The sequence below is a fragment of the Pseudorca crassidens genome, chromosome 20 (assembly GCF_039906515.1).
Source record: "Pseudorca crassidens isolate mPseCra1 chromosome 20, mPseCra1.hap1, whole genome shotgun sequence".
Lineage (NCBI taxonomy): Eukaryota > Metazoa > Chordata > Mammalia > Artiodactyla > Delphinidae > Pseudorca > Pseudorca crassidens.
Genome location: NC_090315.1, coordinates 17,595,940 through 17,609,037, shown reverse-complemented (window position 1 = coordinate 17,609,037; position 13,098 = coordinate 17,595,940). Strand labels below are relative to the sequence as shown.

General features: G+C 56.3%; 1 protein-coding gene and 1 non-coding gene across 3 annotated transcripts; one reads left to right on the top strand and one right to left on the bottom strand.

The window, feature by feature from the left end:
* The first annotated feature begins 2,021 nt into the window (after positions 1–2,021).
* Positions 2,022–12,516, top strand: SCN1B (sodium voltage-gated channel beta subunit 1). Of its 2 annotated transcripts, none has more exons than XM_067720350.1 (6): positions 2,022–2,420; positions 4,085–4,251; positions 4,914–5,154; positions 11,029–11,170; positions 11,721–11,792; positions 11,881–12,516. In XM_067720350.1, the coding sequence occupies exons 1-5, from the start codon at positions 2,381–2,383 to the stop codon at positions 11,785–11,787; spliced, it is 657 nt and encodes a 218-aa protein (XP_067576451.1). In that variant the 5' UTR covers positions 2,022–2,380; the 3' UTR covers positions 11,788–11,792; positions 11,881–12,516. The 2 variants fall into 2 exon arrangements, with proteins under 2 accessions (XP_067576451.1, XP_067576452.1); XM_067720351.1 differs by lacking the exon at positions 2,022–2,420 and adding an exon at positions 2,739–2,880.
* Positions 7,628–7,734, bottom strand: LOC137215804 (U6 spliceosomal RNA). The gene has a single exon (XR_010939437.1). It is a non-coding gene; the product is annotated as a U6 spliceosomal RNA (small nuclear RNA).
* Positions 12,517–13,098: the final 582 nt, after the last annotated feature.

The following is a 13,098-nucleotide window of genomic DNA, read 5'->3' as shown; positions in this document are numbered from 1 at the left end:
ATCATGGCAAGTTACCCATCCTGAGCCTCAGTTTCCCACACCTGTAAAATGGGCATAATGGTAACACCCATCTCGTAGGAAGAATTAAATGAGTTAATATTAATAAAGCGCTTAGAACAGCCCCAAGCCCGTAGTAGGTGCGCAGCCAACATCAGTTTGTAGGGCTGTCACTAGGTGCCCCTGCCTGGTGCCTACGGCCTGTCCTCACTGCGCTTCTGCCTGCCACCCCCGATCAGAGGGGAGGGATCGGAACAGCAAGAGAGTTATTTTTTGCAGGAGAATTTCACAGCCTAGGAGGTGCTGGCACAAAGGCCCAGATCACAAAGGTATCTGGTGTCCCTGGCTTGTCCCTGGCTTCCTCTCCCTCTGCCCCGGGCCAGCCCCACCCTTGGTTCCTCTCACCTGGCAAGGCTGCAGGGGGGAGATTCTGGAACTTCACCCCACCCAGAACTGGAGGTTAGGACCTGAGGAGCAGCCCTCAGCCAAAAGTCTCCCACCCTGGTCTTGACGGAGCCTCGCCCCTCATCCTCTCCATTTAGCAGACAAGCCCCCTGCCATCACCTGGCAGGATTCCAGATCCACCTGAGACCAGCTGCATGACCCTAGGCAAGGGAGTGGCCCTCTCCCAGCCTCAGTTTCCCTGTCTGTAAAATGCAGATTAATAATAGAAGTGCAGTAAATGTTTGGGGAGGTAGAAGTGAATCCATACAAGAAGGGCTCTGGGGCTTCCCTGGTGGTGCAGTGGTTGAGAGTCCGCCTGCTGATGCAGGGGACACGGGTTCGTGCCCCGGTCCGGGAAGATCCCCCATGCCACGGAGCGGCTGGGCCCGTGAGCCATGGCCGCTGAGCCTGTGCAAAAAAAAAAAAAAAAAGAAGGGCTCTGTGCTTGGCGGTTATTTATTCATTTGACGAATATTTGTTGAGTACTTGCAATGTGACAGGCACAGTGGAAGGTGCTGGAGACGCAGTGGTGCACAGGACAGTGTCCTCACCCTGCGGGAGCTTGTTTTCCAGGGTTGGAGGGACAAGCAGTGAATGGAGAAAAACTATATAGAGAAGAGTACAATGTCCGGTAGTGACAACTGCTGTAGAAAAGAAACAAAACAAAACTAGTAAAGGAGGTCAAGTAAGGGACTGCGGAGGCAGTTGGTCCTGAGTGGACAGGGGGCCTGATGAAGGTGACGTTAGAGCCGAGAGCTGCCGGAGGGGAGGAAGTGAGCCCCTTGGTCATCTAAGGGAAGAGTGGCCCAAGCAGAGGTGAGCAAGGGTGAAGGCTCTGAGGTGGAATGAGCTTGGTGTACTGGGGACAGCAGGGACCTGGACAGCAGCGGGGAGTGGCCTGGAGAGGGGAGTAGAAGATGACGTCAGAGACAAAAGAGGGTAGCGGGGTCTTGAAGGGCCTTCCTCTAGAAACATGGCGCCTCAAATCCCCAGAGCCGACTTTCTGGTTTGGATCCAGGGTGCCCATCCTGCTTGAGAGGGGTCTGGAGTATTATGGGTAGCCCTAGCCTGACACCCCCCATGCCCACTTGGGTTCCCACACAGTGACCTCCAGGCCGGAGTGCCAGGGGTCTGAGGGGGAGGTCACTTGGAGGTCCCAGCCAAGTTCCCCTCGAGATCCCATGGGGATGACCTCCATAATTTGAAGTCCGAAGCTCTGCCCTCAAACCGCTCTCCAAACCCTCTTGTAACTCTGAGGGTGACCTCTCCCAGACTCCAACACTGGGGCTCCCCGGAGTCTGGAGGGGTCGGACAACCAGACCACGCGCCCCACGCCCGAAGCCGCGGTCCCTGCGCCACCGGGAGAGGCCGGTGCAGCGGGCGACTCCCGGGCCGCTGCGGCAAAGGCTGGGCAGCCGCGCCCTCCCCCCGCGGTGATTCATCCCGCCCCCTCCCTCTCCCTCTCCCTCTCCCTCCTCCCTCTCCCTCCTCCCTCTCCCTCCTCCCTCTCCCTCCTCCCTCTCCCTCTCCCTCCTCCCTCTCCCTCTCCCTCCTCCCTCCCGTGGCCGCAGCCGCCGCCGCTGCAGTGCGCAGGAGACCGCGGCCCGCGCCCAGGCGCGCCGGAGCGGGAGCGGGGCCGGGGTCCGCGCACCTGGCGAATGTGTTCGGCTGCGCGCGCCAGCGCAACAGCCCGAGCAGCGGCCGCCGCCCGCGCGGCGGCGGGGATGCCCGGACACCGGGCTCCGGGGCTGGGCCCCCGGCGGTAACCGGAGCGGGGGGGCCGCGCCCCCCCTCCTCCCCCCCTCGCCGGTCCCAGAGCCGCAGCTGCTGCGCCCGCGCGCTCCCGGGGACATTCTGACCGCCGCCGGGTCCCGCCGCCTCTCGCCCCGCTGTTAATACCGGCGGCACGGGAGGGGGGCGCAGCGTGCGCAGCGCAACCATGGGGACGCTGTTGGCCTTCGTGGTCGGCGCGGCACTGGGTGAGTGCGCTGGGGGCGCGCGCGGCGGGGGGCACAGCTGGAGCACTGGCCAGGCGGCGGGATTCGCGCGTTGGACTCCCGGCCGCGGGCGGGGGCCACCCTCACCCCATCCCCCGGCCCGGCTAAGTCCTCTTCAGAAGTTGTGCGCGCGGGCAGCGGGGTTCCGGAGGGCGCGGAGGTGCGGGTGGGCGCGAGCGGGCGGGGGCCGGGCTGGCACAGGTTGGTGGCTGCGGGCGCCCAGCCGGGGGCGAGGAAACGCGGAGTCAGCTGCTCCCGGAGCCCCGCAGGCTGCAATGTGACACCCACAGCCGCGGGAGGTGGGGGTTGGGACGGGGGTGGAGGCGGCGCCCGGAGATTGGGACGGAGAGAAGGAGAGACTGGGAGAGATGGAGACGGAAGGAAGGGGCGAGAGACACAGAAGAACTCCTGAGCGCTCCGCTGGGAGACTGGAGAGATGGAAGTAAGTGGGGAGCCAAGAGAGAGGGATGCAGAGTGTGCCTGAGAGAGACTGAGGAGAGAGAGTTAAGAATCTGAGAGGTGGAGAGAGGAAAAACTTGAGCGAGGCAGAAGGAGATGGAGACACAGGTAGACACAGGAAGAGATGGAGTTTAAAAAGGACAGGGAGAGGTGGAGTGAGAGAGCGAGAGGCCGGGAGAGCGTGTCTGAGCCTGGGAAAAGGACACAAAGTGGTGGGACCTTTAGAGAGACCCCTAAGAGAGAGAAAGAGGGGGAGACAAAGACAGAGGCGTTCAGGGAGATGGAAAGAGACAGCAGAGGAGGAGGGCAGAAAACCCCAAGATTAACAGCAGAAAGAATCAGGGACAAAGGAAAAGCCCCAGAGCTGGAGAGACAGAGCATTAGCTAGTGAGCAGGAAGGAGGTGGCAGGTAAGAATGTGGAGGGACTCAAACGGACTGGAATCCGGTGAGGGTGCAAAGGCCCTGGGGCAGGAAAGCGCTCTGAGAGTTTTGAGAAGCTAATAGGAGGTGGGATTGGCTTCAGGAAGTGAGGAGCCTGGGAGCAGAGGGGGCTGAGGCAGAAGCTTGGGGTGGGGGTGGACGACAGGAACTTATGGGACTGGGGAGCAGGGCTGGAGTGTGGGTTTGCCCTGGTTCCCGTGCCCACCTCCTTCTCAGGCCTTGCCTTCTCCCAACCCATTTCTCTGGGGCTGGCTGGTCTTACAGAGCAATAATGGTAGAACTGACACCGCCACCTTGAACTTCTAGCACAGCTGGAAATCTGGTCCCACCACCTACACGCTGCAGTATTTTGGGCAAGTGGCCTTCTGAAGAAGGGGTACTTGGGTAACAAAGACTCTGAGCTACTGACCACGGTAACAGCCCTGTTAATTGGGGGTGTCCTGTGTGCCAGACCCCTTGCGACCTTACCTACCCTAAAGGACCTGCCTAGCAACCTCCAGAAGCAAAGACGATCGATTCCCTCACCATTCACAGAGGGAAACTGAAGCTCAGAGAGGATGAGGGACTTGCCAAGGGCACGTAGCAGGTGGCAGGGCCAGGCTCAGCATCTGCTTCTGACCATTCCTGATCATTATTGAGGGGAAACAGATGGTTTCCGAGGGGCCCGAGAACTAACAGCCAGCGAGCCTGGCATTGCCAAGGGTGATGGGTGCCCTGGCTCGACCTGAGCCTGCTGTCCCCGCAGTGTCCTCAGCCTGGGGAGGCTGTGTGGAGGTGGACTCAGAGACCGAGGCCGTGTATGGGATGACCTTCAAAATTCTGTGCATCTCCTGCAAGCGCCGCAGCGAGACCACTGCCGAGACCTTCACGGAGTGGACCTTCCGCCAGAAGGGCACAGAGGAGTTTGTCAAGGTGTGTGGGAGCCTGGCAGGGTGGTGGAGGGTGGGCGTCTGTGTGGGAGTTGGCGGGGGCAGGGTTCCGGTAGGGGTTGGTTGGTTGTTTGCAATAATGTGCTATTACTGATGACCTGGATCCAAATTCCAGCTCCACCATGACCGACTGGTGACCTTGGGCAAGTCACTGAGCCTCTCTGAACCTCCGTTTCTGCCTCTGTAAAGATGGGGGGCAGGTGGTCTCTAGCTCTGAGGTTTGCATGAGGACTGATTGAGTTCCTGCACCTAGCACCTGGCACCAAATCAATGTCATTGCCATTATTTAGTACGAGCGAAAATGTCTTAGATGGTCGTCATAGAAGGAAACAGAACTTTTTTGACCTCCTTTTTGCTCCGTGTAGTTTGAATTACATATGAGGGGGCGCCATAAACTTTGAGGGCCTGCTGGAGAATTGGGGTCTACAGCAGCCGGCATCAGGCTGCCTCTCTCCCCGCCTGGGGAGCGTGTCTGGGGGCCGGGGAAGAATGGTAGAGAATGAAGGCCAGGAATGCCGCGTGGGGGCTTGGGCGGATAACTGAGGAACGCATGTGTCAGCATGTGTGTGTGTCAGGGCTCGGGACAGAATAGAGGTCTTGGTGGGGGACGTGGCCCGGCGGTGACCCCGCCCCCACTGCCCCCAGATCCTGCGCTATGAGAACGAGGTGCTGCAGCTGGAGGAGGATGAGCGCTTTGAGGGCCGTGTGGTGTGGAATGGCAGCCGGGGCACCAAGGACCTGCAGGACCTGTCCATCTTCATCACCAACGTCACCTACAACCACTCGGGCGACTACGAGTGCCACGTGTACCGCCTGCTCTTCTTCGACAACTACGAGCACAACACCAGCGTCGTCAAGAAGATCCACCTTGAGGTGGTGAACAAAGGTGAGTCGGGCCCATGGGCAGCCAGATGGAGGGACAGATGGCCAGTAGGGGACGGGTTGGCTCCGCGCCTGGGCAGCGGGGGCGGGGAGTAGCACCTCCTTCCTGGAGTCCAGCTCCGGCCTCCATTTCCCTTCAGCCACGGGGAGGTCACAGCGGGCCTGTCCCGTGGAAGTGCTGGGCGCATAACTCAGCTCTGCCACCTGCACTGTGTGACCTCCAGGCGGGTGCCTCCCTGTCTCTGAGCCGAAGGATCGTCCTGTAGCGAACAGGATGATAATAGTATCTGCCTCTCCTGGTGTTGGTGGAGCCATTCTTATGTCCCAGGGAGCTGGTGAGGATTGAGCGAGTTGCGGGGTGTCAGTGGCTGGTGTGTCTGTCACAGCAGGGCCTCGGCACACGGGGGCAATGGTGGTGGTGCGTCTGACTGTCAAGTAACCTCAGCCCTGCCTCCCTCTGTCACGTGGCGCAGGAGATAGGAGAGCGTCTCCTAGAGCAGTGCTCGTCGTATTCGACTGTGTGCACGAACCACTTGGCAGTCTTGCTGATGTGTCAATCCTGACTTAGCAGATCTGGGTTGGGCCCAGGATTTCATCTCCAATAAGCCCTCAGGCGAGGCCAAGGCTGCAGGTCTGGGCCCACACCGAGCAGCAGAGATATAAGGTGTTGTTGAACCATTTCATCATTTTGGCTTCAGCTGCCTTGAACCCCTTTCCTGAACTAGCTTCTGTTTGGGTGTAAATTGGAATTTTCCAGGGCCCTATGACCCATTGGCTTAGAGAGTCAGGGAGGTATCCCAGACCTTGGGCCACCAAAGAGCAGGGCACATGAGTCCCGAGGGGCCTGCAGTGCACACACATCATCACGGGCAACGTGCATTGGCCCACCCTTCCCTGAGAGGGGTGCTGGCTTTAGCGCCCTACATGGAGTCCATCATTGAATCCTCCCACCCACCCTGTGGGGTAGAGGCTCTTCCTATCCCCATTTTACAGATGGGGAAATAGAGGCTCAGGGAGATAAGATTACATGGCCAAGGTCACAGAGCTGGGACCTGGATTTGAACCCAGCCAAGCCTGTGTGACTGTTGTTTCTGTTCTTGGCATGATTCACTATACTCTGTCAGCCAGAGCCTGTGGGTTTCTTTTGATAGTTAGCATGTTTTTTTTTTTTTTTGCGGCACGCGGGCCTCTCACTGTTGTGGCCTCTCCCGTTGCGGAGCACAGGCTCCGGACGCGCAGGCTCAGTGGCCGGCCATGGCTCACGGGCCGAGCCGCTCCGCGGCACGCGGGATCCTCCCAGACCGGGTCACGAACCCGTGTCCCCTGCATCGGCAGGCGGACCCTCAACCACTGCGCCACCAGGGAAGCCCCGATAATTAGCATTTTTCAGTGTATTGTCAAAGTGATCCAGCAGAATTCAATTCAGGAGACACGTCTGAGCGACTCTTTGGCATAGGTCACTATGCTGGGTGGACAGTCGCCCATGGATGTAGAGGATGGAGCCCTGCCCTCATGAGTTGGGGGGACATCTGTAACAAAGACACCCCAAATACTGTGGCTTAACAAAATCTCTGTCAGTCCTGTCTCTCAAATCTGTTGCGGTGAAGGGTCAGGCGGTGCGGAGGCTCCACGATGCCCTTCAGGCATCCAGGTTCTTTCCACCCTGTGGCTCAGCCCTTGCTCACAGTGCTGTCCTCACCTGCATGGTGGAGGCTGGGCTCACGCACACCCGTGACCTAGTAGAGTCTCTGTTTTTTAATGTTATCTACCACATTATACTGCCTCCGAGAGCCTGTGTTCTTTTGAAAAATATTTATTTATTTATTTGGCTGCGCTGGGTCTTAGTTGTGGCACGTGGGATCTTCATTGCTGTGTGCAGGATCTCTGTTGCAGCATGTGGGTTTTTTTTTTTTTTAGTTGCGGCATGCGGGTTCTTAGTTGTGGCATGAGGGATCTAGTTCCCTGACCAGGGATGGAACCCGGGCCCCCTGCATTGGGAGCACAGAGTCTTAACTACTGGACCACCAGGGAAGTCCCCCAGAGCCTGTGTTCTTATATTTATATAACGTAGAACTCCTTCTGTTATCTTCCCAGAGCCTGTATTTTCTGCATCCTCCACCATACCCCAGTATTTTTTATCCACCACATTACGGTACTGCTTTTTTAACATTACTCACTGTAGTGTAGTATTTTATATTATACTGTATGCTATACTGTTTCACATTAGCAGACGTATAACTTTTTATCATAATTCATCATACCAGAGTATTTTTAATGTTATCAACCATATTATCACATTTTTATCATTAGCCACCATGCTATAGTATTCTAAAATATTATCAATCATATTGTAGTATTTAAAATTTTTACTTGGTATATATTTATCATCACCAATCATACTGTAGTATTTTTTTTAAAGAAAATTTTATTTTATATATCACTAGCCACGAATTTGTCATTAGTTATTACGGCTGCCAAAAAATATGGAACACTTCATGAATTTGCGTGTCATCCTTGCACAGGGGCCATGCTAATCTTCTCTGTGTCATTCCAGTTTTAGTATATGTGCTGCCAAAGTGACAACATACTGTAGCATTGATATATTTTTTTAAGTTTATTTTATTTTATAAATTTATTTATTTATTTATTTATTTTTGACTGCGTTGGGTCTTCAGTGCCGTGTACGGGCTTCCTCTAGTTGTGGCGGGCAGGGGCTACTCTTTGTTGTGGTGTGCGGGCTTCTCATCGCGGTGGCTTCTCTTGCTGCAGAGCACGGGCTCTAGGCACGCAGGTTTCAGTAGTTGTGGCACGTGGGCTCAGTAGTTGTGGCTGGCAGGCTCTAGAGTACAGGCTCAGTAGTTGTGGTGCATGGGCTTAGCTGCTTCGCAGCATGCGGGATCTTCTTGGACCAGGGCTCGAACCCGTGTCCCCTGCATTGGCAGGTGGATTCTTAACCACTGCACCACCAGGAAAGTCCCAGCATTGCTTTTTTTTTTTGCGGTACGCGGGCCTCTCACTGCTGTGGCCTCTCCCGTTGCGGAGCACAGGCTCCGGACGCACAGGCTCAGCGGCCATGGCTCACGGGCCTAGCCGCTCCGCGGTGTGTTGGATCTTCCCGGACCGGGTCACGAACCCGTGTCCCCTGCATTGCAGGCGGACTCTCAACCACTGTGCTACCAATAAAGTCCCAGCATTGCTATTTTTAACATTACATATCACTCTACAGTATTTTTTTCATTCCCCGTGATATTATTGTATTGTTAGCATCACTGGCCATGCTATATTCTTTTTATATTGTAATCCACTGTCTTACTGCAGTTTCAACATTACCCATCAGTCTGTATTGCCTCCTGGTAATGACCCCTCAGCAATGAACTGAGTCATTTCCAAATGAGGGGCAGTGGGCGCTGGTGGTGAGACCTTCACTGACCTGGCAGGGGTGCAGAAGATGGTAGGAAGCACCTGGGGGTCCCCCACCAGGGATGGGGCTGGCAGCTGGGGACAAGCTGGCTAATTCTATTTGGACACACCCAGTATGAAGGGAGCAGGTGTTGAGGTGAAGCAGTCGCTGAGGCTGGCGGGACATCCGGCCTGCAAAGGTGCAGGCTGGGCTTCAGATCTGGTGGCTGCCTGTGTGGGGAGGCAGGTGAAGCTCTCAGAAGATTTGGGGTTTCTGAAGAAATCAGAGGTCTCCCTAGAGAAGGTGCCTCTGCCCCTCAGTGTGACCCCTCTGCCTCAGTTCCTCATCTGTAAAGTGGAGGAGTCCCACCTCCTGAGATGTCTGTGTGGGTCCATGGAGACTGCACTGGACATGTCCCAGCCATTTCCAAGTTTCTCTTTGGCTGGGGAAGCTTTCCAGAGCAGATAAGAGCTTGGACCCTACAGTCGGTTACACTTAGGGTTGAATCTTGACTCTGAGTGCAGTCCTGGCTGTGCATCCTTGCCCAGCACTTTGCCCTCTCTGGGCCTCAGTGACCTTGTCCTGCAAATGGGCTACAGAGCCCATACCTGTCACTGTCCTAATCCGATTGGGAGAGCAGGAGATACCAGATTACCTAAATCCGTTTGGGCATTGAGTTCCAGGAGCAGGGGTGAGAATTCCGATGATTGAGCTTTATCCAACATATATTCAACTCAGTGTGCTTCCGGAGGTCAGCTGACGTGGGAAGCCTGGACTGTCTCTATCCTTGGGGTTGTTTCAAAGAGTCAGAGAGATGCTCAGGTAGAGAATTCAGCACAGAGCCTGGCTGAGAGCATGCATTCACTGCATGGGACACATTCATGGTATCTTTGGAGTGAAAGAACGAACAAACAGTTGAGGTGTGGAACCCTGTCCCCAGCTCCTCCTGCAGGGAAGCAGGGGAGAAGCATCCAGCCCTGCACCCCCCCTTCCCTGTGGTCCAGAAAACATTGGTGCCATCTGCACCGGGTGTAGCAGCAGAAAGTGCCCACTCCCAGGGGAGGAAGACCACATGGGAACAGCGGGGAAAATGAGATCCTGACCATCCAGAAGGAGGGGACCAGGGATGAGGAGTGGACACTTGCGAAATCCGGCCGAGGACGCCACAGTGGCCTTCCGCTCTGGTCCCCTGGCTGAACGCGCTCCCTTTACAGTTTAAATTTAGGCTCAATGAAAGGAAGCTGGTGTTGGCAAGAGCCAGGGCTGCGGAAAGGATAGAGTGTTTCCAGAAAACGTCAGCGAATAGCCAACACTTAACGCGGTGCTGACTGTGGGCACATCCACGCATGTTACAGATGTTAACTCGTTTTCTCTTCCCAGCAACCCTGTGAGAAGGCATGAGTATTATCCTTATTTTACAGAAGGAGAATAGAGGCCCAGAGAGGTGGAGTCATTTGCCTGAGGTCACACAACTAGTAAGAGGCAGAGATAAGATTTGAACCCTGACAGTCTGGTCTCAGAGCCCCTGCTCTTAACTACTGTGCTGTACTGCCCCAATAATAACAGTAATAATATTAATAATAGTAAACATGTATCAAATGCTATGTATATGTCAGGTACTGTTCTAAGGATTTTTAGAGCTTGTTTAATTCTCACAACACTCCCATGAAAGAGATATTGTGATTATGAACTTTTTAAAATCATTTTTTGTTGTTATTTTTATTTGGGGATTTTATTTTATTTATTTATTTTATTTGGGGATTTTATTTTATTTATTTATTTTATTTATTTATTTATTTATTTATTTATTTATTTTTGGCTGCGTGGGGTCTTCGTTGCTGCGCTCAGGCTCTCTCTAGTTGCGGCGAGTGGGGGCTACTCTTCGTTGCGGTGCGTGAGCTTCTCGTTGCAGTGGCTTCTCTCATTGTGGAGCACAGGCTCTAGGCGCACGGGCTTCAGTAGTTGTGGCTCGCGGGCTCTAGATTGCAGACTCAGTAGTTGTGGCACGTTGCTCCGTGTAATGTGGGATCTTCCTGCACCAGGGATCGAACCCGTGTCCCCTGTATTGGCAGGTGGATTCTTAATGACTACACCACCAGGGAAGCCCTCCACTTTTTATAGTTGGTGAAACGGAGACCCAGAGAGGTTGAGTCACTTGCCCAAGGTCACACAGCTGGCAAGTGGTAGAGCCAGGATTTGAACCTGAGTCTTCTCCTTGTAGAGCTACAGCTCTTGGGCACCTACAACCACCTGAATGACACAGAGGACCCTCGAGTTACACAGGGAGGCAGGTTGAGGGTGATCCCGAAGCCCGTCCAAGGCTGGTTATTGAGAATCACAGTAACAACGATGGCTCTAGGGAAGCAGCCTGGCCTCGTTTGCAGACCAGGACCAGAGAGGTCAAGCCACTTGCCCAAGCTTGCACAGCAGGCTCAAGGCACACTCAGGCTGCCACCTGACCCTGCCCGGCCCCTGCAGCCAACAGAGACATGGCGTCCATCGTGTCTGAGATCATGATGTACTTGCTCATCGTGGTGTTGACCATATGGTTCGTGGCAGAGATGGTTTACTGCTACAAGAAGATCGCTGCTGCCACGGAGGCTGCTGCACAGGAGAACGCGTGAGTGGGGTCGCTCAGGAGGGGGAGAGGCGGCCCAGGACAGCCAGTGCTTCCCAGAGGGGAGCATGAGCTGAGTGGGGAGGTGGGCAGGGGAGCAGCCCAGGGCGCCATCTGCCGGTCCTCCCCAGAGGGGACCATTTGGTGTCAGAGATGGGATGAGGTCCCAGCCCCTCCCCCCTCAGGCTCTCAGCCCCCACTTCTGTCAGGACCCAGGTTTCGGGCCCAGCATCCTCTGCCCCAAAGATACAGGACTCCAGGCCCTAGCCCTTGAACCTCCCAGTCCCTGCTCCCTCAGACTCAGACTCCAGGCCCTCAACCCCTTTCCCCGCTAGAACCCAGGAGTCTAACCCCCCAGATGCCTCCTCCCTCACATTCAGGACTGCAAGCCCCAGCCTGGGCTTCTTTAGGATCCCTGGGACCCAGCCAGCCCCCTCTTCTCTCTGACTGGAGCCCTGTGCACCTGGGACAGAGACCGCAACCCTCCTTGGCCTCCGGGGGGTGGGCCAGACCGACGGTGGGGTTGCTGTACCCCTGACCTTTGCCCCCACAGCTCAGAATACCTGGCCATCACCTCAGAAAGCAAAGAGAACTGTACGGGCGTCCAGGTGGCCGAATAGCCCCGGTAAGGTGGGCTGGGCAGGCAGGGGCTGGAGGGCCTGGGAGGTGTCAGCCATTAGGTGCCTGATGCCCTGTATCTCCCTCACCTTTAGGCCCTGGGCTCCGCCTCAAGGAAGAGCCAGCCCTAACGGGGAACATCCGGGCACAGCCTGCCCCCAATGGGGGTTGGCCATTCCTGGGCCTCCACAAGCCTCAAAGTCCTGCCAACGGAGCCTCCAGGGTGGGAGAGGGCAGGGGGCTTGGCTCACACCCCGAATCCAGCCTCTTCCTCCTGCCCCATCACCCGCCCGCGCCGTGCATGATGGGTAAAGCAATACTGCCGCTGCCCCCATGCCTGCTTCTGCTGCCTGTTTGGGAGGGGGCGGTGAGGTGGGGGCAGCGGCTCCGCACCCCTCTTTCTTGCTGATTTGCACACATTGGCCGCTTTGGACGCGCACTACTGGGGCCCAGCCCCTCCCCGCCCCCTCCCCGCCCGGTGAGGGTTATGATGGGCTGGAACAGCTCGGGACGGGGGGTTCTGGGACCCGCTCCGACCCTCAGCGACATTTCCCCTCCTGCTTCCTCTGGCTGGACCTGGGGTCTCCTCTCCCTGTGATGCACTCTCGCCCCAGCCCAACCCGCCGTCTCTCACCAGCCTTGGATTGTGGCCACTTCGAAAGGGGCCCATTCAGCCTCGTCTCTCTTTACACAAGTAGTTTTGTTCATGAAATAAAGATTCTTGGACTTGCTTCATAGTCTCTCTCGTGAGCCCAGTCACCTTCTACACCCCCTCCAGATCCAGGAGCCTCAGTTTTCCTGGGGACCGGGCCTCCAGGGCAGGCAGCAGGGCCTCTCCACACACGTTCAGGGATACGATGGTGGCAGTGTCTCAGGCTCAGCGCCTGCCTGAAGGCTCAGTGGGTACAGCCACTTGGTACTTGATGAATGTGTTGGGGTCTGCGGGGACCAAGAGTTTCGAGGGAGCCAGCAGGAGCCAGGGAAGCAGACTGGTAGCCGGTGTCAGCGGGGGTGATGAGGGGAGGAGAGAGAGGGCCATGAATGGAGAGAGAGGAGGAGAGGCTAGGGGCTGGGCAGTGCCAAGGCTGCCCCAGTGTGGCCCCCTGTGGGAGGCTGTGGCTGTGAGTACAGGGGGTGCGAGGGGTGAGCGAGTGGGTCCGACTGTACAGGGACGGCCCATCTGGCGTGAGCAGCCGTGGTCTGTGTTTGAGGGCATGGCTGTCCACAGGCAGGTGTCTGCTGGTGATCCTTGTGTGTCTGGGTGTTTATCTGGCCCTGGGGTGTGACGTGGATGACTCTTGGCTGCTGGCCAA